At 49.7% G+C, this 24,602-nt stretch overlaps 2 protein-coding genes and 1 pseudogene across 5 annotated transcripts in view; 1 reads left to right on the top strand and 2 right to left on the bottom strand.

Annotated features, from left to right (window-relative positions):
- CD99L2 (CD99 molecule like 2) overlaps positions 1-6,130 on the bottom strand; it is a 108,571-nt gene extending 102,441 nt beyond the window's left edge. For 3 of the 4 annotated variants that reach the window (XM_059051117.2, XM_067023594.1, XM_059051120.2), the window contains exon 1: positions 5,821-6,130. In XM_059051117.2, the coding sequence (XP_058907100.1) occupies positions 5,821-5,887 (67 nt within the window). In that variant the 5' untranslated portion in view covers positions 5,888-6,130. The remainder of the gene's footprint in view (positions 1-5,820) is intronic. The other variant, XM_067023592.1, reaches the window with a different exon arrangement.
- Positions 1-24,602, top strand: part of MTMR1 (myotubularin related protein 1) — a 520,398-nt gene that overhangs the window by 175,953 nt on the left and 319,843 nt on the right. The gene's annotated exons all lie outside the window — the stretch shown is intronic.
- Positions 14,062-14,592, bottom strand: LOC131748789 (translationally-controlled tumor protein pseudogene; annotated as a pseudogene).

The raw sequence follows: 24,602 nt of genomic DNA, 5'->3' as shown, positions 1-24,602 counted from the left end.
CTCCTCTGCGTTCCTCTTCCATATTTAAAGGAACCTCATCCTTTAATTAGCCAGCATAACCCAGGAGAATCTTATTTTCAGGCCAGCTGATTGGCAACCTAATTCCATCGGCTACCTTAATTCCCCTCTACTGTTAAGGAAGGAGATAGATAGGCCATGGGTTAACCTGCTGCAACTGGTTTCAACTGGTTTCACACTGACCCTTTGAGATAAACTAGTAACAAGAATTAAGCACCGTGATTGGCTGGAAGACAAAGCAGCCCAGCACAGGCTCCTCATTTTTGTGGTCGAGTTCCCAGCCCCACACACGTGCAGGTCATCCTCTAGTAACCTTGGCCACACTGTAATAGCATTAGCATTGCGGTTTTAACCCTTCCCCCTCTCCCTCTGGGTTTTGCTTAGGTGCTCATGAGAAAGATTGAAAACAGTGCTTGAGGAGCTTCCCTGGTGGCGCAGTGGCTGAGAATCCGCCTGCCAAGGCAGGGGACACGGGTTCGGCCCTAGTCTGGGAAGATCCCACATGCCGCGGAGCAACTGAGCCCGTGCGCCACAACTACTGAGCCTGCACTCTTGAGCCCGCGAGCCACAACTACTGAGCCCATGTGACACAACTACTGAAGCTCATGTGCCTAGAGCCCATGCTCCGCAACGAGAGAAGCAACCGCAACGAGAAGCCCTCACACCGCAACGAAGAGCCGCCCCCGCTCGTTGCAACTGGAGAAAGCCCGTGCGCAGCAACGAAGACCCAACGCAGCCAAAAATAAATACATAAATTTATTACAGAAAAAAAATAGTGCTTGGTGGAAGCCTAAATAAGGAATTGCAGATGACAGGATCATAGGGGAGAAAAAAGGAGGGTCACCCTCATCTAAACCCCAGAAGACTAACCCCATATTAACTACCTAAGCTACCCCAGAACGCAAGACATTGCCGCCCCTACTCCATGAGTTTGCCTGTGTACTCTCCAACATGTACTGCGCTCCTAATGAAGTCTGTACCTGCTTTGCAGCCTTGCTCTCTTTGCTGAATTCTCTCTTCAAAGAAGACAACGACTGCGGTCCTCTTGCGGGCCGAAATCACTATGTAACCTGCCATAGTCACAGGTTCCAGAGATGAGGGCATGGACATCTTTGGGGGCCATTTGGAACACTGACCTGCATGGAAGATTTCTCCCGTTTCTATTGCGCGTTTAGGATGACTTTAGGCTTTTACATGCAGACCAAGATTGGCCAGTCAGTGGACCTGTGAGCCAGCCTCAGGGAGGGCCCTGCCTGGGTTGCGGAACAGGAACCTCCAGAGCCGGGCCTCCCCCCACACACCAAGAGCAGCAGAGGAATACACACCCAGTGCAAAGGGGAGGAGTGGACCCACAGCAGGGAGAGCCCCAACACCAGGTTTTCCAGAACGGGAAAGTCAGTGCGCCTGGAAAGGACCTTTCCTGAACCCAAATCAGCTGCTCCCAGGCTCCCCTGAGAGCTGCCAAACAGCCTCATCACCCTCATCGTCGTCACCTCTGCTGGAGGCCCCTCCTCAGTGCCTGCTGACACTGACTCTTGGGTGAGCTCTCCGTGTGCGCGCGTGTTTAAGAAACACACACGTTTTTGTTACCTTGCATCCAGAATGATGGAGGGGACGGGATATGACCTTTGACAGTGAGGAAGGGGTTGCAAACCCGTCAAAACAGGTGAGACTAAAAGGCAAACAGTCCCTAGACCCTGTCAGTCCACTGCGATGACTGGTGCATAAGGGCAACCCTGAACCATGCAGGACAGGGAAGGGGCCACTGCTGCACTCGGGCAAGCACGCGTACGTGGCTCTGGGCCAATCCTGCAGGTGCCCCAGGGGTCGGTCTGGCTCAAACCCAAGAGCCCAAGTCACCCACAGGGCTTCTGCCTGGATCCCAGCACCACCAGCACTCGGGGTCCTCTCTGATCTTGCAAACTCAGGGGCCCTGAAGACCAACCCCAACCCAGGGGTCACATGCTGCCACCTCCCTCATTTGCTCTGCTTGGACTGCAGTAAATTTGTTTTAAACGGAGATATAATCCACAGACCATACAACTCACCCTTTCAAAGCGTGCAATTTAGTGGTTCTTGGAACATTCACAAGGTTGTACAACCATCACCTCTATCCAGTTCCAGAACACTTCCATCACCCTAAAAGGAAACCTGGTACCTATTAAGCAGTCACTCCTCATTTCCCTTAGACGCCGGCAACCACTAATCTACTTTTTGTCTCTATGGATTTGCCAACTCTGGACATTACATATCAACGGAATCATGCAATATGCGGGCTTTTGTGTCTGGCTTCCTTCACTTAGCATAATATTTTCAAGGTTTGCACTGTGTATTTTTTAAACGTGGCTTGGAATAATAGTTACTAGCACAGAGCTCACTCGGAGCCAGGTGTTGTGCTAAGTACGTTATCCATTTGCACTCATTTAATCCTAGTAACAACCCCATGAGGCGGACGGTGGTATCATCCCCATTTTCCAGATTAGGAAACTGAGGCACCAAGCAGTTAAGTGACTTGCCCTGCACCATGGCAGCGCTGGGCAGGCTTGCTCCGCAGCTGGCACTCTCCCTCTCTTGGCCGGGCTACCTCTCTTTAAAGGAGCAGGCACTTGGAGAACTGCCAACAGGCTCATCACACATTCTTGGCCACGGCTCAAATTTCTGTCACCTGCCCCATCCCTGGATATATCTGCGTTTATGACCCCTCCCTTGGTTACTCAGATAAGCCTGAGTTCAAGTCCAAAACCTCACTGGACCACGTTTTTCATCTGAGTTATGGGTCACCACTCGGTTACTTTTCAAGGCTGTGTGCAAACAGCCATTAGGAACACCAAGAGACACGATGGGTCACGGTGCCAAGCTCTCGGGGTAGTCAGGAGGTGTAAATGCGTGCGAGGCGCTGAGGGCCTGGCGCATGGAAGACGCTGGGGAAGCGGAGCCCTCGGATGATTGTCACCCCCCGTACCACTGAGATTCTTCTCCCCGGAAGTCAAAAGCAGCTTCCCATTTCTGTAGGTGCAGACAGGTGACATACCTGTCCTCAGACGATTTTTCAGAACTAGTAAAATACACAGTGAACTCAAAGCCCATCTGTAATTAGAACAGGAATGACTTGTTAACCACCTTTTAAACTCCTGGGAGCCTAAAATCTGTCTCAACTTGCCTGAGTCCGTGCGGATTTCACAATCGTGCTTTGAGGTTCTGAGTGTCTCCTGAGGCCTGCCAGGCTTTCTAGGTCACACCTCATTACCGAGGACCAGGACCAAGAAGAAAGTGGGTCTTGGGCAGACCCACCTGATCCACCAGCTGGGGGCTCCCGGAGAGCCAGTGGGTACCTAACTGAGACCTGCTTTGTGTTTGTTCACTGTTCTTCTTTTTTTTGGTATGTGGGCCTCTCACTGCTGTGGCCTCTCCCATTGCGGAGCGCAGGCTCCGGACGCGCAGGCTCAGCGGCCATGGCTCACGGGCCCGGCCGCTCCGCGGCACGTGGGATCTTCCCGGACCTGGGGCGCGAACCCGCGTCCCCCGCATCGGCAGGCAGACTCTCAACCACTGTGCCACCAGGGAAGCCCAGTTTGTTCATTTTGACACAGTAGCTCTGAAACTGTAACTGCCCGGATCCCCAGAGGGGACCAATGCAAAACCCGTATTTGTCATGTTGTTCTGCACAAAAGATCCAAGAAACTGGGGCCCTACCTTGAAGCAAAAGCTTCTTCTGGTTCAGCGTTAATTAAAATTTCAAAAGATCACTGGCTAGCAATCTTAAATGGGTGGGATCCTGGCTCTATCTTTCCGAGTTATGTGAGCAGGGGCCCCTCATCTGGAAGGCGGGGATTATACCTAACAAGCCAAACTCCTGGGGCAATTAAAAAATATGTATGTGAAGTGGTACGCAGCAAGCACTCAGGAGATGGTAGCTGGTGGCAGGGCTGCAAATCTGAGGGTGACACACGCCTGGTTCCCTCGAGATACCTTTATGAGTTGTTACGCATCATACAGACGAGCAAACCGAACCAAGTGCAGAGCACTTTCCCAAGGCCACTTGGCCAGTAAGGCGTAGGAGGAGGGCAGCCTCCAGGTGGAGTAAAGGCATTATGCCTAGTACTTAAAAGCAAGGACAGTGGAATCAGACAAGCCTGGAATCAAATCTTAGCTTTGCCACCTGAGGCTAGTTACCTCGCTTCTGTGCGCCTCCACTGCCTCATCTGTAAAACAGCTGCACCCATTTGCAGTTTCCCCCACCACTTTGTAAATCACCTAGTGTAACCCGTGATGGTGAAAACCTGACACCTCATCATTTAAATTCCTCACCTTCTCAATGTGCCTACCATGTTGAAGACTTGCAGAAGACAGCCTTGAAGGGAGCATCATTTTTCGAACTTTTTGCGTTTCCACTTTCAAATGTCCCATATCATTAGATGCAAGTTAATCAAGTGATCATACTTTTCCCCACAAATGCATCATAAACAAAATAAAAATCTGAAACAAAATTCAACAATCCTGTAACTTGCTTTATTATTCTTCACTGCACTAATAGTATATAGATTGCGATGTTTGCACTTCTTTTCTCCCGCATCAGGATGTCAGCTCCACGAGGACAGAGCCTGAATTTTGTTCACTGCTGCAGCATCAGTGTCTAGAACAGAGCCTGGCACCTTTGTAGAATGCTGAATGGCTCTTCTTGTACAGACTCCAGGAGGGCTGCCCGCATGAGAAACATTTCTACATCTTTTGCAAAACTGCCTTGGACCGTCTACTGCTTTCCAGTGTTCCTTCCTTATAAGTAACATAACCCTCACTAGAACGCACTTATAGGACACGGTTTTGTTTTTGCTGAGCTCATGCGTTTTTAACTAGCTGAATCTGCCTTTGTGTCAGGAAGCTCAGAGCACAATTCTGTGCTCAACTGCAGTGTTTTCCTCAACCTCTTTTTCTGATGTGGAGATGAGGTGAGTAAGTGTAAGAAGATTCTGCTGGGACTCCTTGGCGACCCTAGTTTTAACCACAGACTGCATTTATTCTAAGAAGATGCTTCTCAAACTTCAATGTGCCTGCGAATTACCCGGGGATCTAGTTAATGCAGAATCTGACTCAGTAGGTCAGGGGCGGGGCCTGAGATGCTGCTTTCCTAACAAGTCCCAAGAGATGTCGTTGCGGGCCTCGGACCACACTTTTGAGCAGCGAGGGTCTAAGAAACTCGCTTCCTTGATTTGGAAGAATTTCTCTCTCCTCCTCCCTGGCAAAATATCACCAATGGCTCGAAAACTGGGGCAGGTACCAGAAGCTCCTGGGGAGCTGGTCAGACTTACACAGCGCCGTTCCCCGTCCACCCCGCCATCCCCTCCGAGATCCTGACAAAGTAGGAGTGTGCACACGAAGCTCCCCAGGTGTTTCTGCTGCAGGTGGCCTGGAAACACATTTTGAGAAGCCCTGCTCAGGGAATGAGTGCTCTCTTCAAGGTTTTCCCAACGGCAATCTCCCGGGGACAGGTGTTGTCACCGGCGGAGACACCTTGTTCAGCATTTTAAGGGGGGAGTATTCCGCTGTTTCTAGCCCAGCACCAGGAGGGGTCCCGGTCCTCCCCACCGGCCACATGGGCTGCGGCAGGACCAGCCCCCGCGGGCTCGGGGCTAGCACCCCCGCCCCATCCTCCCGCACTGCCCCGCCTGCCCGCCGGCAGCCTCCGCAGCAGGCCCTCGGGCGGGGGCCGAGCCGCTCATGCGCACCACCGGGCCCACGGGGCGCAAGGCCCCCGCCCCACGGGCCCAGAGGGCGGGGTCCCCGCGTGCCCCCCGCCCGCCTTACCTCTCTGAACCAGAGTGGCCAAGGAGAAAGCGAGGCAGATGAGGAACGCCGAGTGCCAGGCCACCATGGCTGGGAGCGGGCGGACGGGGCCCAGAGGAGCACAGTTAGCGCGAGAGCGCCCGAGGGGGTGGTCGGGGAGGAGCCGGGAGGAGGAGGAGGAGCAGAAGAGGGAGGAACCCTGCCGCTACTGCAGGGCGTCGCCCAGAACCGTGGCGCGCGCGGCGCGGCCCCGGGAGGGAGGAGGAGGAGGGGCGCGCGCGAGCTCTGGCGGCCGGGCGCGCCCGACGGAGACGAGGTGAGGTGGGGTGGGACTTCGACTGCGGTGCGAGGGGCGGGGCGAGCCTGCAGTCTCGGGGGCGGGGCCTATGCACGAGGGGCGGGACGGCAGCCTGCAGGCCGGGCTGGAGCTGGAGGGGCGGAGCCCGCGGGCACCCAGCAGGTTAGGCTGTCTGGGTCCCGGCCAGCGCCGGCCCGCGACTCGTGGGCCCCTTCACACCCCTCCCTCGAAAGGGAAGTCTCAGAGGTGGGCCCTGCGGGCCCGGAGCAGTGAGTCAACAGTGGCTGGGGAGCCGGAGGCTGCGGCAGCAAGGGTATGCGGTGATTTCCACCCGGCGCACCAGACTCCTCTAGGGCCCCGCAGCAGGACCCGAGGCGGCGCACCAGCCTGGTGCGTTCTGCCAGCCGGGTGACCTTGAACAGGGCTCTTCCCGTTCTGGCCTCGGTGTCCTCCCGGTAAAGGGCTGTTCCCTAGGGGTCCCTCCAGCTGCGGCTCCAGGACCCGGCACCCGCGCTCCGGCCCCCGTCGCCTTGGCGGAACTTGTTTGTCGGAACCGCCGGCTGCCCTCCCACTTAGCTGGTCCTGCAATGGAGCCCTGCCCAGAGATCAAAGAAAAGGGCCATTTTCGTGGCTGGCCACGGTTGGCAAACAGCGGCCACGTCTGGAGGAAACGAGCCTGAGGCTGGGGGCGCGGGGGGCAGGCGAGAGGGAAGTTGCGGGGTGACCTGGAGCCGAGCGCCGCGGGCCCGGGGGAGGAAGGAGGGGGGACAGGGTCAGCTCCCCCGAGGCTTTGATGAATGCGCTGAAAGCGCGAGTTCACATCTGCAGGGTCAATCTGTAAACGTGCTCAGTGGTCGACACGCGCTGCAGCCCTTTCCCATGAACCCCTCCAACCGAGTCCATCTCCGGGACCGGGTGAAATCAGATTCCGACACTGACTGTAACAGCAAAATGCCCGCTGCAGCCTTTGACGTGAAAGCTCTCAAGAAGGGCTCCGGCTGCAGCCGGCTTTCAAAGACAAAGAGAAAGCGCCGCTGCTCCCCGGAGTCGTCGAGCCTGCCCTGGGCCACATCCTCCTTGAGGGTGGCTACTACCATCTCCCCCCAGTGTCCCTTCGGTAGGCTTCCTGTGTCTCCCACAGGGCCGCACCTCCGTACCCCGCCAGAGGCTTCCACCACCCTCTGAGCCATAGTAGGGGGTGGGGGTCTCCCTGAGATGGAGCCAAAATCTTTCCCTCTGTGACTTCTTTCCATTGCTCTGAATCTTGGGGCTGCAAAAACAAAACATACAAGGAGTGAGTGGATATTCTGATTTTCAGGGCAGTGTTTATTCTATGACACTAACTAGCAGGAGGATTAACAGAAATAGCTAGTGGTTATTGAACACACACGATGTACATGGCATATTCCAGGCATTTTATTCTTTTTAATTCCCACAACAACTTCCTGTATCACCTCAATAATTAATGAGGGAAAAGGAGCAAAATGGAGATTCCTTGGGGCTGGGGAGTTAACCAGGTCCAGTCCCATAGTGTCAAAGGGGGCCAGGGGATCACCAGGAACCCCAGCAGGTGAATATGGCTAAGAACCTGTGCTTCCGAGCCAGACAGAGTGGCGATCCTGGCTGGACGCAATAAGGTCGTGCTAAGGATTAAATGAGATACTGGAAAGCAAGTGGCCTCGGACACAGTGAACGGAGACGCATCACTTGTTACTCTTATAACAGCTAAAGAAATGCTACTGTGAGGTTGGGCAGTTGCTGTGTATTCCAGGATGCGAATATGCCCTCAACTTTCCCCCTAAGTCCGGTTGCCCTGTGCCGTTCCCTTGCCCTCGGGCTTCAGGAGTCCACCTGTAAGGAGGGCACTAGACATCATGCTCTTTTAGAGCCCTTCAGGCTCTGATGGGTGAACCTCAGCACCTACACACTCAGCTACACTGAGGAGGCTTGAGGAGGTGAGGAAAATGCAGCCTCTAAGTGAGGCATCTCAGTCACACGCAGCTGGGGCCCCAACTGGTCAGTGTGTAGTAGAGATGCCTCAATCCCAGCAGCGAGACACTGGCCATAGTGTAACACGCAGGAAGACTGTTTTCTAGCTCAGGGGTGGTTGGCACACCGGCCTGCAGGTCAAATACAGCCCACCCGCCCGTTTGTATGACCTGCAAGCTAGGAATGGTATTTGTACCTTTAATTGGTTGAAAAAAATCAAAAGAAGGTTATTTTGTGACAGGGGACTTTAGACGAAATTCATGTGTCAGGATCCATGAAGCTGGTGGGAACACAGCCACGCGCATTCGTTTCTGTATTGTCTGCGGCTGTTTTTGTGCTACCACAGCAGGATTGAGTAGTTGCAACAGAGACCATGGAGCCCACACAGCCTAAAATATCTACTACCTAGCGCTTTACAGAAAAAGTGTGTTGGCCTCCGTTCTAGCAGATTGAACTATGGCGAGGATGCATAGTAACAGGCGATGGTGCGGGGCCTAAACAGTGTGCTCCTGTAGAACAGGGAATGAGCACAGGAGCTGGCACGGGAACAAGAAGCAACAGAAAAGGATGGTGTTTATCATGTGCCCAAAGACACCCACTCAAAAAAACCCAAAGGACAAAAAAACAGGCCTTTAGTCAAAATATTGCAAATGTCCGAGGTCAGTTATCCTGCCAGATAACTCTCCCTATGTAAAATGACTCATCCGAGGCCTGTCTCTCAGTCTCTTATAAGTTAGGTTAGTGTGAGTCTGAGGGGAACTGATGACATCAGGCCCTGAGCCTACCAGGCTGAGGACCTCCCTGGAACTTGGTGAGCCTCTCAAGTAGCTGCTACCCTGCTGAGCTGCAATTGATCATGGAGCTGATTTACATACAGGAAGTGCTACGCTTAGAAACCATGATTCTGCGGCCCCCGAATACACACACTCCCCACTGCCACTGCATGTGGGTGCTGGGGCTGACTCCTGGCCAAGCCTGCCTTGTCTCCACACCGCCCTCCTTGTCCTCACCCCTTCTGCTACTCCTCACCCCTTCCTGAACTTCTCATATCCTGCAGATGTTCACCACTTGGAAAACCATTTGGCCTGTCCACAGCTCCTCTCCTAAAACGCCCACCTGCTTCAGCAGTCCGTCTGTCTGCTTCCTCTCCTCCCACAGCCTGGGGTCCTAATCCCTTTAACCAAAGTAGTTTGAGGGGGGCCAGAATGGCCTCCAGAGTAGGTGGGAAACGGACCAGCACTCTCCCCACCCACCCAGCTCCCCACCATGCAGGCCAATTAAGAGACATAGCCTCCCTGCGAAGCACTGGAATGCAGACAGCCAGCCGTGGGAGCCGGTGCACCAGGGGCTACAACAGTTCCCCAAATGCCTGATAGCAGGGGCCGTCTGCGGTAATTCCCCTCCCCCATAAAGGGAGAGTGCTGACCTTTATCCTGAAATCGTGGACTTTTCTGGGTACACAGAAGTCCTTTATTTCACAAAAAGATGGCAGTGTTTTGTTCAATGTGCCTGCTTTGCAAAATAAAAAGTTGGCAACCCTGCCCGTCCGTCCCCAAATTTAAAATAAAGAAATCTACTCACCAGTGAAATTCACAAGTCTGCAAAGCCCTGGCTATGCCAGCAATATTTAGCCCATCCAGGGCCCTGATACATGGGGATTTTTTGGAACACACCCCATATGTAAACAGAAGCCCTGAAAATGGATTCTAAAACAATGTTCCCTCTCATATTTTTTGAGTTGTAAGCAAATTATCCCTCCGTCACCTCCTCTACAATGTTCGTATTCTCTCCTCTCTTGGATTTTCTAGTAAGGCAAGGTCAGGCAGAGCCTTGAATGCCATGCTAATGAGCAGAGCTTTGATCCTGAGAACAGAGGGAAGCCACTGAAGGGTTGTAAGCATTAAGCAGCAGAAAGACACGGAAAGTGAGGGGCAGGAAAAGTGGTCCACAGGAGAGGCTACAGGCATCGGCTCGGCGGAGAAGCTGGGAGCCTGGGGCTGAAGAGAAGTGTCTGGATTCAGGCTATGTATGTGGCAGAGGCAACAGTGGCCATAGAGAGGAGGGGATGGCTGTGTCCAGCTGGCCCTGTTCTCAGGGAACAAAGGATGTCCAGGGTGCCCTTTGGGGAGGAAACAGACAACAAGCAGTCAGGTGATCGAGGCAGTTAGAGAGGGGAGCACAGGGCACTGTGGGAGCATCGAAGGGCTGACTTAAAGGAAGAGGAATAGTTCGCCATGCAGATGGCCGGGCGTGTGGGTTCCAAGAGAACCGCTGAAGCAAAAGCCGAGAAATGAGCCTTTGCATTTGAACTGCCTGGAGCCAGGTCATGAAGGGTTCCTAGAGCAGGTGAAGTTTGGACTCTATCCAAACGCAACTGGGAACCCCAAAGAGTTTTAAGTGGGGCTGAGGTGAGGCTGCAGGGTGGAGAGATCAGACTGGTATTTCATGGTTCCATTTCCTTCAGGAGACTCAGGACTCTGTTGTACAGAACCCAGCATCTGCCTCAGAGAACGCTGCTCTAGGCGCCAGAGCCACTGAAGAGTGAAAAGCTAGGAGAAGTGGGGAAGAGACTAGGCAGGGAGAAGAGTGGGGAGGCCAGTGCAGGGGTCCTGAGAGATGGGCTCAGGAAGGGGGCGGGCTGGGATTCCGCTCTCCAGCTCTGTCGCCCGGAGACAAGGCAGATTTGCATCCCGTGTTTCCACAGAATCCCCCCCCCCATTCATTCCTATGGCTACCGCATGTGACAGTTGCTCACCCCTGGAAGGGACCCTTTGACCGGAGCATTCTGTAATCCAGTGCAACAAATTCCCAGGAGACACAAATCATCTCGTCCTTTTTGATCCTTGTTAGAATTCCCATTGCGCGTTTGAAGTGTTTTCTTAACACATCAAGGACCATGCTACAGTGACGATCATGTCAATGATGGCCACGGTGACAGGAAGCCAGAAGGAAAAGAAGACAGGTGCAAAGTGCCAGGGGGTCACCACCTAGTTTCAAGGCTCATTACCATGAGAAGGAGTCCTCTGCTCTGGAAATCTAAATGCAGAACACCAACCCGTCTTCTGGAAGCCTGCGTGCCAAGTCAAGCAGGGCAAAGCCTATACCTGCATATTTTCCTAATTAGAGAGACTGTTCTGTAAATTTCTTTCTAGGGCTCAGTCGAGTTAATATGGAATACGCATAAGCACTTGGCAAAAAATAACTTATCTCTCTGTAATATTTGTGAGGCAGCATTTCCCACCCTGAACCCTAACCTCTGAAGGACTAGGACTTAACATTTGCCTCCCAAACGTGGACCTGATTTAACGCACCCGGTGAAGTCTCCCTGAAGCACTCAGGAGACTCAAACCACAGAAACCAGCGTTTGGCCTCTTTATGTCTTTGCATGTCATCGAAGCAGTTGAAGAAACCTCCCGGAAAAAGTTACAGAACGCAAGTGTGGAAACAGCATCCGATTAATAGTAATAACACTGTGTTCAAAAAATACCTCTTGTCAGACTTCCCTGGTGGCGCAGTGGTTAAGAATCCACCTGCCAATACAGGGGACACGGGTTTGAGCCCTGGTCCAGGAAGATCCCACATGACGCAGAGTAACTAGGTCCGTGCGCCACAACTACTGAGCCTGCACTCTAGAGCCCGCGAGCCACAACTACTGAGCCTACATGCCACAACTACTGAAGCTCGTGCGCCTAGAGCCCCTGCTCCACAACAAGAGAAGCCACCGCAGTGAGAAGCCCGCGCACAGCAACGAAGAGTAGTCCCCGCTCGCTGCAAATAGAGAAAGTCCATGTGCAGCAACAGACCCAACGCAGCCAAAAATAAATAAATTAATAAATTAATTAATTAAATGAATTTTTTAAAAAATAAAAAGTTTTAAAAATTTTAAAAATACCTCTTGTCGGTTTTCAATAGGCATCACCTCCCGTTTGGGACACCAATACATCAAACACCTCCCAATACACACAGACACACACGTGCACACACACTAGTGTGTGTATGTGTGTATACACACTAGTGTGTGAATTCAGATATTATGGGAGCCCAATCCCAGTCCATCCAACAAGTTAATGATTCCCTTAACTCCTGTGTAAACATGAAAGCTCTGTTTGAGTGCAGACTTTTCTCACCTGGCCTGGGTAAACTAAGGCAAGGAAAAATGAGGGCAGTGTGGATCTACCTCTCACAGACTATGTGAATTTGAAGAAACAAATGATGAACATGTATCCACTGAGGTCTTCAAGGCTTCTCAAAGCTCCCCTTTCTCTCCATCCCCACTAAGGACACCTGTGGAAACAGGGCATCTTAACTGGGGTCCTTCCTTCTCCTTTCCCTGCTCTCCCCCACTCAAGCCCCGCAGTGCCTGCGTCCCATTGTTCTCGGGATGAGTCTGAGCTCCTGAGCTCGGCATTCAAGGCTCTGCAGGCCCTGGCCCCAGGTTCCAGCCTTACCAGAACAGTGTTCCCCGAAGCTCGGTGCTCCTTCGTGCCTCTGTGCTTTTGCTCACACTGGCCCTTCTACCAGGCCCCGTCTTCCTCTCGCTCTATCCCCGCTCCCTGGGCCATCTCATCCACACCGACGGGCACATCACACCCGCCTGCTCCTCCTGTGAACCCAGATATGTCCATTCAAAGGCCTGTTTTGCACTGTCTAATGGCTTTTCAGGGGGCACTGCAATGTCCAAGACAGAACTGTTCAGCCTTGTCCCCGAAATCATCCTGCCATTCCCTCGAGTGGTCCCCATCTCAGGAAATGGCACCACCGATCTCCCAGTTGCTGAGGCCCCAAAGCTAGGAAGCAGCTTCAACGCCTCTCCTAGTCTCACCCACTCCATGACTAAGGCCTGTGAACTCTGCCCCCTAACCAGCCTTGGACGTGCGTACCCGTATCTGTCGGGAATAACTGCAGCCCGTTCTCCACCCAGCAGCCAGAGGGAGATTTACCTCTTAAAAGGTAAATCTAATCATGTTTTTTCCTTTGCTTCAAATCCGTCAACCTCATGTTGAGGGCTCTCCATCACAATCAGAGCAAGTCGAAGCTCCTATCCATGGCCTACAAAGCCCCACATGAGCTGGCCTGAGCCTGCTGTACGGCTCCGCGCCTCCAGATTTTCCTACACGTTGCCACTGTGGGCAGTGACCTTCCTGCCGTTCTGGCTGGCTCCACTTTACCCCTCAGGCCTTAGTAGAACGTACTGTGGCTCCCAGCCCAGGAAGGGTTAAGGGCCCATTCTCTTTACTCCCAAGGCCTCTGCGCTGGACTCTACCTCACTTCCGGCTTGCTGCTTTGAAATTTGCTGTCTCCTTCCGCTGGTCCCCTGGTTCTCAACCCTAGTGACATGATAGGATCATCAGGGAACCCTTCTTTCTTTTTAAATTGAGGTAAATTTCACCCTTTTCGAGTATACAATTCAGTGGCATTTAGTACATTCACAGTATTGCATGACAATCACCTCTATTTACAATACTTCCAGAATATTCCCATCATCCCCAAAGGAAAACCCAAACCCATTAGCACTTGCTCCCTAGTTCCCCTCCACCAGCCCCTGGCAACCATGAATCTCCTTTCTGTCTCTATGGATTTGCCTATTCTGGACAATTCATACAAATAAATCACATAATATGTGGTATTTTGCGTCTGGCTCCTTTCACTCAGCATAATGTTTTCTCGTCTTATCCATACTGCAGCATATATTAGAATCCCGTTCCTTTTGATGGATGAATAATATTCCATTGTATGGATGCACCACATTTTTTTTGAGTTTAAATGCATTTTATTTTTAGACAACCTACATGACACGTTTTGTTTTGTTTTTTTTCTCAAAAACAATGCCTCCGCTCCAAACAAATCAACATCAAAACGAAGAGCTCAAGATGACATCAGTCCCATTTGTCTAAGTAAGTCCTGGTGTTGTGTGGATGAAATGCAGCAGCCACAGCCAGTTATGACGAGCAGGTGGTAGATCCAAAGTGACAGCCAAATTTGTTAACACTTTTCCATTTCTAGACCATCCTTAAAGAAAATCATATACGGGGTCACACCATCCTCACTGTGATCCAGCCATCTGGATTCATGTTTTCACCAATAAAGAACTGATACTTTTTGAAATTAGCAAGGATGTGCTTGATTTGTTCTGCAGCCCCTTTCATAAGAGGTTTTACTCTTTCTGGTCTCTGTTCTTCAAGCATCCCTTTGACTGACTTCATGTAATCTTTGATGTACTTCTTGCAGGCTTCTTTTGTGAAGCTGGTTTCCTGCAAGTGATGATGGTTCATGTCAATATCCACACCAGTGATTACTGTGCTTTCCGGCACCTTCTCCCTCAGGGCCTTCAGCGGAGGCGTTTCCACCAACGAACGAGTCATCAATGTTACCCTCTGTCCTACTGACCATATTCCCCTCCACCCGCAGACACAGGCCTTCCTCGACCTCCCGGATCTTGTAGATGTCGGAGAACATCTCCTCATGGCTGATGAGGCCCCGGTAGATGATCATGATGGCGACTGGACGGAGACGACAGCGGTGCTAGCTTAGTAGGAGCCCGGAGCTCAGAGCGAGCGCTGTGTAGCCGGAGCGGTGCTCCGAGGGAGCGGGAGAGGGCGGGAAAAGGGATGCACCACATTTGCTTTATCCCGTCATCAATAGATGGATATTGGGTTATTTCCAGTTTGGGGCTATTATGAGTGATGCTGCCATGAACATGTATGTAAAAGTTTTTGTGTGGGTGTATGTTTTCATTTCTCTTGGGTCTATACTGAATTGCTAGGTATCAGGGAAGCTTTTAAAATTATCCCCTGCCAGGCACCACTCTGAGACTTTGATGTGCTTGGCCAGGGTGAGGTAAGGCACTAGTGTTTTTCTGAAGCCTCCCCTGGTGATTCTAATACACAGCAAAGGCTGAGAATCACTACTGACTGAGACCGTGACCGGCCAAACTAGGGCCCCAGGGCCAAGGGTCGCCCACTGCCTGTGTTCACATGGGCTGCCAGCTAAGAATGCTTGAGAAAAATTTTAAAAAGAAGAATATTTTGTGACACGTGCAATGATGCACCCCATGGGGGTGGATCCAGGTGCCCAGTGTTTGGGAGCTGGGCCACTGCCACCCCTCATATGGGCGCTGGTGGGTGGGTGTGTAAGGGTGAGGGGAAGGTGTTAGGAGATCACTCGGAGGCTTTGGGCAGCTCACTCTCCTTCTGGGTTGGACGAGACTGTCTCTGAGGTCCCCTGCAGTTCTGAGTTCTCTGGTGGTCACAGTGCGAGGCACTTTCACCTGCATCACCTTGTCGAGTTCTCCCAGCAACCCAATGAGGAGGGCGCCATTTCTATCATTATCACAATTTTACAGAAGACACAACAAATCCTCAGAGAGGAAAAGTGACTTTGGCCAGGTTGCCCAGCAAGTCTGGGGCCTTCAAACTCAAGTCCAGCCCACCTCACCCTGTCTAGCAAGATGATGGATGTACCAAGTGCCTATTGTTTAAGCTGATGAGATCTCAGAGAACTTGGGGTTTCTGGGTAGGGCACACTGGCAGGTGGTGGCTGGATCGGCTCTATGTTGTGGATGTGGGCAGCTGTGAGTGGGACCCAAGATGAGAAGAATAAATTCTTGAGAGGCCTTGGGCAATGCGCCCAGCGCCGTGATATGTACTTGACTAAGATCATATTTACTAATTTAAATACTCCATGAGGGAGGATTAGTTTTTCTGTGGCTGCTGTAATGAATTACCACAAAGTCTGGTAATTTGGTAAAACAACACAAATTTCTTCTCTCCCAGTTCTGGTGGTGAGAAGTTCAAAGTCAAGGGGTAGACTCCTTCCTTGCCTCTTCCAGCTTCTGGATGCTGTCAGGCAATCTTTGCTGTTACTTAGCTTGTAGGTGCATCACTCCAATCTCTGCCTCTGTCTTTGCACGGCCTTCTTACAAAGACACCGGTCCTTGCATTTAGGGCTCACGCTAAATCCAGTACGAGTGCATCTGGAGATCCTTAGCTAAATTACATTTGCAAAGACCATATTTCCAAATAAGATTGCATTCTGAGGTTCCTGGTGGATATGAATTTGGGGGGACACAATTCAACTCACTACAGGGGGAAATATTATTCTTAGTCTACAGTTGAGAGAGCTGAAGCCCACTCTCATGACATGAGAGCAGTAACCCCCTTAGCTAGCTCCTTGGTGACTTAGGAACCAATGCCCAGTCCTGTGTTATTTTAATGCCTCAGTTCTCATAGACAGGAAAAAAAAGATATACAAAAAACCCAAATCACCTTTACCTTACATTGTATACAAATAATACCTCAAATTAGATCAAAGACCTAGACTTGAGAACTAAAAACTATAAAACTCTTAGAAGAAAACATTCGTCAAATTCTTCATGATGTTGGATTCAGAAATGACTTCATGACTCTGACACCAAAAGCACAGGTAACAAAAGAATAAAGGTAAGTTGGACTTCATCAAAATTAAAAACTTGTGTGCATCAAAGGACACTATCAACAGAGTGAAAAGGCAACAACCTACAGAATGGAGAAAATATTTGCAAATTGTATATCTGACAAATGATTAATATAAAGAACTCCTGCAGCTCAACAACAACAACAAAAACAAGCAACCCAATTAAAAAATGGGCAAAGGCCTTGGAAAGACAGTTCTCCAAAGAAGATCTACAAAGCCGATTAGTACATGAAAAGATGCTCAACACTACTGTTATTAGGGAAATGCAAGTCCAAACCACAATGAGATACCACTTCACACCTACTAGGATGACTATAATTTTTTTTAAAAAGTGAAAATAATAAATGTAGACAAAGGTATGGAACACTAGTACATTGCTGGTGGGAACGCAAAATAGCAATTCCTCCAGAAAATCAAACATAGAGTTACCATATGATCCAGCAATTCCATACAGATAGATATATAGAGAGATATAGATAGATAGATATAGATATAGATATATCCTGAAGAGTTGAAAGCAAAGACTCAGTTACTTGTGTACCCATGATTATAGCAGCATTATTCACAATAGCCAAGAGGTGGAAAAAAACCCAGTGTCCATTGACTGATGAATGGATAAACAAAATGTGACCTATACTCACAATGGAATACTATTCAGCCAAAAAAGGAACAAAGTTCCTACACCTGAAACTAACACATTGTAAATCAACTACACCTTGATAAAAATAAAAAGGAACAACATTTTGATGGATGCTACAACATGGATGGACCATGGAGAGTTATGCTTAGTGAAATAAACCAGATACAGAAGGACAAATATTGTATGATTCCACTTACAGGAAGTATCTAGCTGGAATAGACTAATTTATAGAGACAAAACATAGAATAGAGGTTACCATGAGTTGGCGGTTGGGGGAAAGGGAAGTTACTATTTAACGGGTAGTTTATGTTGGAGATGATGAAAAGTTTTGGGTATAAATAGTGGTGATGGCTACACAACATTGTGAATGTAATTAATGTCACTGAATTGTGCATTTACAGATGGTTAAGATGATAAATATTGTATACTATATTTTACCACATTTTTTTTTTTTCAAAAAAAGACTTTAAAAAGAAAACAAACCATATGAGCTTCAAGGAAAGCATTTTGGAAGAGAAAACACAAGGCTCCCCGAATGCATGACAGCCAGCTGGGCACAGTTCCTGCCACCTCGCCTTGCCTCCCGTGAATGTTCCCCAAAGCTGGTTCTTTCCCTGGGGTTTCACCTTTTTTTTTTTTTTTTTTTTCTGCTTAGGCAGAGTCCTAGGAGAAAGAGGTTCTCATGTACCTGTATCTCCTTCTTTTATTCTCATCACTCTTTATCGTCCTCTACATCCCACCCACTTGTGATCACAGATCCCCACTTCCTGTCACTTCTCTTTGGCCCCTGCCCCGGGCTGACAGAGCCCTGAGAGTGACGTTTGCCGTCTTGCTGCTTCATGCGCTCTTGCTGCTGGTGAGTGGTGGCTTGTCTTTGAGAGCGTCCACCACCCCAATCATCTCCTCCTTTGGATGTAACGTTCCCCTGCTTCCCCGTTGCTTATGCCTTGACCTGCCATTCAATTCCCAGCCTGCCCCGCCTTAGTGCATCTGGCTCAACAGGTGACCTCACCGTCTCCTGAACAGGCTTCAAGCCTCCCTGCCTCCTTGCCTTTTTTTTTTTTTTTTTTGTGGTACGCTGGCCTCTCACTGTTGTGGCTTCTTGTGGCTTCTCCCGTTGCGGAGCACAGACTCCGGACGCGCAGGCTCAGCAGCCACGGCTCACGGGCCCAGTTGCTCCGCGGCACGTGGGATCTTCCCGGACCGGGGCACGAACCCGCGTCCCCTGCATCGGCAGGCGGACTCTCAACCACTGCGCCACCAGGGAAGCCCCCTCCTTGCCTTTTCTTATGAGGTTTCTGTTGGCCATCATGCCTTTCCTTAGCCCCTCTATCTTGATATCCAAACGCTAATGTGCCCTAAGCCCAAGGTCAACATAAACCTCTTTCTCAAAGCCTCGGGAGGTCAGATATTATCTTTTAACAAGGAATCATTTGTTACTGACTTGGGTGGGAATTTCCCATCTTTTGTTAATTTCAGGTATACCCTTGCTGATTTTAATGCTGATTTTAATCTATCGAGAAAGCTTGTGGAAGCCAAGGACACATCTTATTTCCTGTTTCTCTGTGGGAGCCCTGCATTTCATTGACATGAAATGAACATTGTTTCCACTCAGGCTTGGTGAAGAGGAGGGTACCTCTAAATACTTGGTGCTCCTGGCACTTCGGTCCCTCCTTCCTGTGTCAGCGTCACACTTTCCATCGGACTCCAGCAGGGGGTTGGGACCTGGGCTCAGAACACAGGGAGGTCAGCAGTCCTCCCTCTGTCATCGGTGGGAATTTTCCTGTAGAAACTCTGACCTTTGAATTTTTCCAAGACTATCTTTCTGTGGCGAAGAACAGTGAAAGAACTCAGACACCTTTACTGTGTCTTCTGGGACTGCTTCCTCCTCACTGCCGCTGCTGTCTCTGCCATGGTTCCAGCTGTCACCATCTTGCATCAGAATTGTTGGACCAGCGGCACCCTGGTCCCTCTGACAGATTTCTTCCCTTTACCCCCCAGCTGACAAATGGCAATTTGTCTCCGAGAAAAAAACCAAGATCCTGAGACTGGGGTTCCAGGCACTCTGACCATCTGACCCCCAAGATGCAGCCCCCGTCATAACTCCTATGATTCTGATACTTCACTTACGTCACAATTTGTTTATTTCTAAAATGAAATGGATATATCAATGCCTCTGGTGCTCGGTCCAGGCAAGTCTCCCCTCCTGGAACATCTGACCATCTGAGACAAATTCTGAAAGGTTCACCTCCTCCCTAAGCTCTGTTTCCTCAGCTCTCCTCCCACCTTGGGGCTTTGCTACAGTAGGAAGCCAATAGGTAGTCTCTGAAGAAAGCAATTAGGCCACAATGAGATCCCACTTCATACCCACTAGGGAGACTATAATGAAAAGGCAGATAATGACAAGTGTCGTTGAGGGTATGAAGAAATTGGAAACATCCTACGTTACAGCTGGGAACATTGTCTTAGCTCAGGTTGCTATAACAGAATATCAGAGAGTGGGTGGCTTATAACAACAGACATTTATTTTTCACAGTTCTGAAGGCTGGGAAGTCCAAGATCAAGGCACCAGCAGATTTGATGTCTGGTGAGAGCCTGTGTTATGAAGTGCTGTCTTCTCACTGTGTCTTCACATGGCAGAAGGGACAAGGGATCTCTCTGGGGTCTCTTTTATAAGGACACTAATTCCATTCATGAGGGTTCGTGACTTAATCACCTCTAAGAGGTGACTTAATCACCTCTAAAGGCCCCACCTCCAAATACTGTCCCACTGAGGGTTAGGATTTCAACACGTGAATTCGGTGGGGGACACATTCAGTCTACGACATATGTAAAATGTTGCTGACGATATGGAAAACTATTTGGGAGATCCCCATCAAGTTAAACGTAGACTTACTATATGACCCAGCAATTCTACTCCTAGGTATATACCCAAGAAAAATTAAAACGTATGTCCAGACACAACTTGTACGTGAGCGTTCATAGCAGCATTATGCATAATAGCCCAAGTGGAAACAGCTCAAATGTCCATCAGTTGATGAATAAACAAATAAAATGTACTGTAGTCATACAATACAATACCGTTAAGCAACAAGCAGGAATGAAGTATGGGTACGTGCTGCAACATGGATGAGCCTTCAAAATACTATGCTAAGTGAAAAAAAGCCGGAGAAAAAGGACCGCATATTATATGATTCCATATATATGAAATGTCCAGAATAGGCAAATCGATAGAGGCAAAAAGATGAGCGGTTGTCAGAGGCTGGGGGTGGGGCGGAGGTGGGAGGTGACGGCACCAAGGGGCAGGGTTTCCTTTGGGTGTGATGAAGATGTTGTGGAATTAGACAGTGCTGATGGTTGCACAAGTTCGTGCATGTACTAAAAACCACTGAATTGTATACTTTAAAGGAGGAAATTATACTGTGTGTGCATTATATCTCAATAAAGCTGTTAAAACAAATAAAGAAACCACGTGGCAAGTGTATATTGAACAGTTACTCCATACCCAACACGGAGCAAGTATTTTCCAGGCATTAAGTCCCTAATTCTCATCAAAATCCTATGACATAGGGGCTTCCCTGGTGGCGCAGTGGTTAAGAATCCGCCTGCCAATGCAGGGGACACGGGTTTGAGCCCTGGTCTGGGAAGATCCCACGTGCCGCGGAGCAAATAAGCCCGTGCGCCACAACTACTGAGCCTGCGCTCTAGGGCCTGCGCGCCACAACTACTGAAGCCCACGCGCCTAGAGCCCGTGCTCCGCGACAAGAGAAGCCACCGCAATGAGAGGCCTGCCTGCGCACCGCAGTGAAGACCCCAGGCAGCCAATAAATTAATAAATAATAAATAAATACATGAATTCTTTTAAAAAAGAAAATCCTATGAGACGGTGTTATAGAGTGAATGAATCACTGCTAACTTCCTATGTTGAAGCCCTAGTCCCCAATGCCACGGTATTAGGACTTGGGACCTTTTTGGGGTAATTAGATTTAAAGGAGGGTGAACATTGCCAGAACCTTGATCTTGGACTTTCCCGCCTCCAGAACTGTGAGAAATAAATATGTGTTGTTGAAGCCACAAAGTCTATGGTATTTTGTTATAGCAGCTCAAGCTGACTAAAACAGGTAGGTACTATGTTTATATCCATTTTACTGCTGAAGAAACTGAGGCACAGTAAAGTAGCTTCGTCCAGTGTCACTCAGCCCATAAGGGGCAGCACCAGGATGTGAACCCAGGCAGCCTGGCTTTCAGACCCCTGCACTTGACTGCCTCTCAGGTACACAAATACGTGCTACAGGGGTTCATGGTCAGAAAAGGAAGTCTTGCTTCCTCCTTTGCACTCCAGAAAAGGGATCCAAGGGGTTCCCAACCCTTAAAAGTTGCTTGTCCCAGGGGGTTCTGGCAGGATAAGCCCCCAGATCCTGTTTACAAAGAGATAAGCTTCTGCTGCCCTCCATCCATCCTCAGCCTTGAAATCTGAGCCAGTAGACCAAAGCCAGGCCGGCAGGGGTGCTTGTCATCCCCGGGGACATGTCACCTTGCCTTTTTGGACCTCAGCGTCAGGATATACGAAATAGAGAGGAAACACGTTCACACGCATGGAAAGTGCACAGAACAGTGCCTGGCACATCGTATGCTCCCAACAGTAGTGGCTTTTTGTTTCGTCTTGTTTTAACTATTATTATTTTGGCTAATCAGATGGGAAGGGAAGGAGACACAGTAAGAGAAACATCTGGGTTATAGATGCTTCCTGAATCACAACGGAAATAGTTTGACATCTTTTTTTCCATATATCCTCTTGACGGGCCTCATTCTAGTCTAGAGGGAGGCAGGTGACAGTCTGATGGTCTCCGGGTCAGTTCCCAGTGCCTGGCCGCCTGCCCTGTTCTGGCTCCCAGTAACCTCGCTGAGAGATGTTAACACGCTGGATTTACCCCGGGAGCCAGTGATCAGGATGTCAAAGGGGAAACAAGGATAAAGGGGACAAGCTATGGGATGATGGATTCTGGAACGTTCTAAGAGGCAGAACAACCTCCAGATGGAAGAGCCGGCTGGCCTCTTGGCGATGCTTAGGTCTGGTTCTCTGGTCCCCCTTGGATGCCTCTTCTAACCTGGAGACCCTGTGAATCACTCGCCTCCCCCACCAGGTTTGGGCCAGGACAAAGCGAAGGGCTGGTTTCCAGAACCGCTAGAGCAAAGCAAAGAGAGGGTTTGGCAGAAGCCCGAATTTGAGACACACCTGTGAGACTCTGCCATGTGCCGCCTGTGGCCAAGCTGAACGTGCGCTGCTTTTCCTGCCCCCCCCCCCCATCCCCCGGCCGTCTTTCTTCTCTGGCCCTGTGAGCCCAAGCTGAGGAAGCGAGGCTGGGAGGGAGCTTCTACCAGGAGCTTTTACTTGTCATCTTGTCTTTAGATACAGGATGAGCGCGAGAAAGGGAGAGCATATGTACGGAAATAATAATTCCTGGGATCCCATCTAGATCAAGGCCAGTGTCTATCTGCTAGCCCAGTCCATCCTTTCCAGAGAACTCCGCTCTAAAGTGCGTTTCTCAATGCGCCCCTTCATCTCTTGAAAATGAAATCCTGGCGTTTAAATGTGATCCATGTCTTTTACAAAGTTCTTCGTTCAGATTGGTGTTGAAAGGTACATGGGATGCCTCCCAAACGCGGCCCAATAGTGCAGAAGGTGCCTTCCTTCAGTGTCATGCAGTTCAGCAGCTCCTCGTTTACAGATGAAGAGACAGGGGCCTAGAGAGGGGAAGTGACTTGTCCACGGCCACACGGTGAGGCATCGGCATGGCTTCCTGCGCTGTGTGGCTTGTGACGGCTCGGCAGCACCCTGGGGGCCACACCTGCCTCCCCGACCTCCCAGCTCTAAGGCCTTTCATTTGTACCAGCTTCTTCAGCCAAGTTTAGCTCAAGCAGAATCCTTTCGTTTCTAGCCGGCAGCGGGGGTTTCACTTGTAAATAAACTATAGAAGAGCCCAGCTACTGACCCGCGACAGAACTCGACTCTCTCGAGTGGGGCCCAGCGCTTGAAGGGGTGATCGTCGTTGATTTAAATGTTAGTAAGTTAACACTTGTAATTTACAAGTGATGCTGTGTCTCTTAGTGCCGTTTCTTGTGGACACTTTGGACGTGCAAACGATACTACCCTTTATCAGAGGATTCGTGCCTATTTTGGGTTTGGCTTTTGCCCATCTGCTCAGAGAGAGAGACAAGTGCGGGGAGCGTGCAGAGTCGACTTCTGCTGCGCCCCAAGCTGAGCCCAGGGCCAGCGTTCTCCCTGTGCTCCAGGAATCAAGTGCTATTCATGGGCACTGAACAGAATGAACCAAGCCAAACCGTTCGCCACTTTCAACGCACAAGCTCAAGGCCTGTTTCAAAGGGTAAATTTTGTCAACACGCAGAAACTGTCACAGGTTGTACTTGGAAAGACCAGCTGATGTTGAACTATCCTGACCTGTAGGTAGTCTGTCTTCAAGGAGATTCTCTTGAATGGATTTAGGTTGAGGAACAGTCCATAACAAAAGAGTTATTCCTGCATTCAGTGTGGACACATTCTCACCACAGAGGGAGTCTGTGGGGCAGCCCTTTCACAGGTTATCTTAGATTGTAGTCTAGGAGGCCTGCAGGCAAAGGTTTTCTAGTCAGAGCAATCATTTAAAAAGATAATAGCCAGATTGTTTGATGATGGCCATTGGGACCTGGGAGATGGTATCTCATTGTGGTTTTGATTTGCATTTCTCTAGTGATTAGTGACGTTGAGCATCCTTTCATCTGCTTGTTGGCCATCTGCTTATCTTTTCTGGAGGAATGTCTGTTTAGGTCTTCTGCCCATTCTTGAATTGGGTTGTTTGTTTTGTTGTTATTGAGCTGCATGAGTTGCTTACAAATTTTGGAGATGAATCCTTTGTCCGTTGCTTCATTTGCAAATATTTTCTCCCACTCTGAGGGTTGTCTTTTGGTCTTGTTTATAGTATCCTTTGCTGTGTGAAAACTTTCAAGTTTCATTAGGTCCCATTTTTTTTATTTTTGTTTTTATTTCCATTTCTCTAGGAGGTGGGTCAAAAAGGATCTTGCTGTGATTTATGTCATAGAGTGTTCTGCCTATGCTTTCCTCTAAGAGTTTCATAGTGTCTGGCCTTACATGTAGGTCTTTAACCCACTTTGAGTTTAAATGCTGGAGAGGGTGTGGAGAAAAGGGAACACTCTTGCGCCGTTGGTGGGAATGTAAATTGATACAGCCACTATGGAGAACAGTATGGAGGTTCCTTAAAAAGCTAAAAATAGAACTACCATACGACCCAGCAATCCCACTCCTGGGAATCTACCCTGAGAAAACCATAATTCAAAAAGAGTCATGTACCACAATGTTCACTGCAGCTCTATGTACTATAGCCAGGACATGGAAGCAACCTAAGTGGC

This window comes from Kogia breviceps, chromosome X, assembly GCF_026419965.1.
Source record: "Kogia breviceps isolate mKogBre1 chromosome X, mKogBre1 haplotype 1, whole genome shotgun sequence".
Taxonomy (NCBI): Eukaryota; Metazoa; Chordata; class Mammalia; order Artiodactyla; family Physeteridae; genus Kogia; species Kogia breviceps.
Note: the sequence above shows the minus strand (reverse complement) of the source record. Positions and strands in the feature narration are given on the sequence as shown.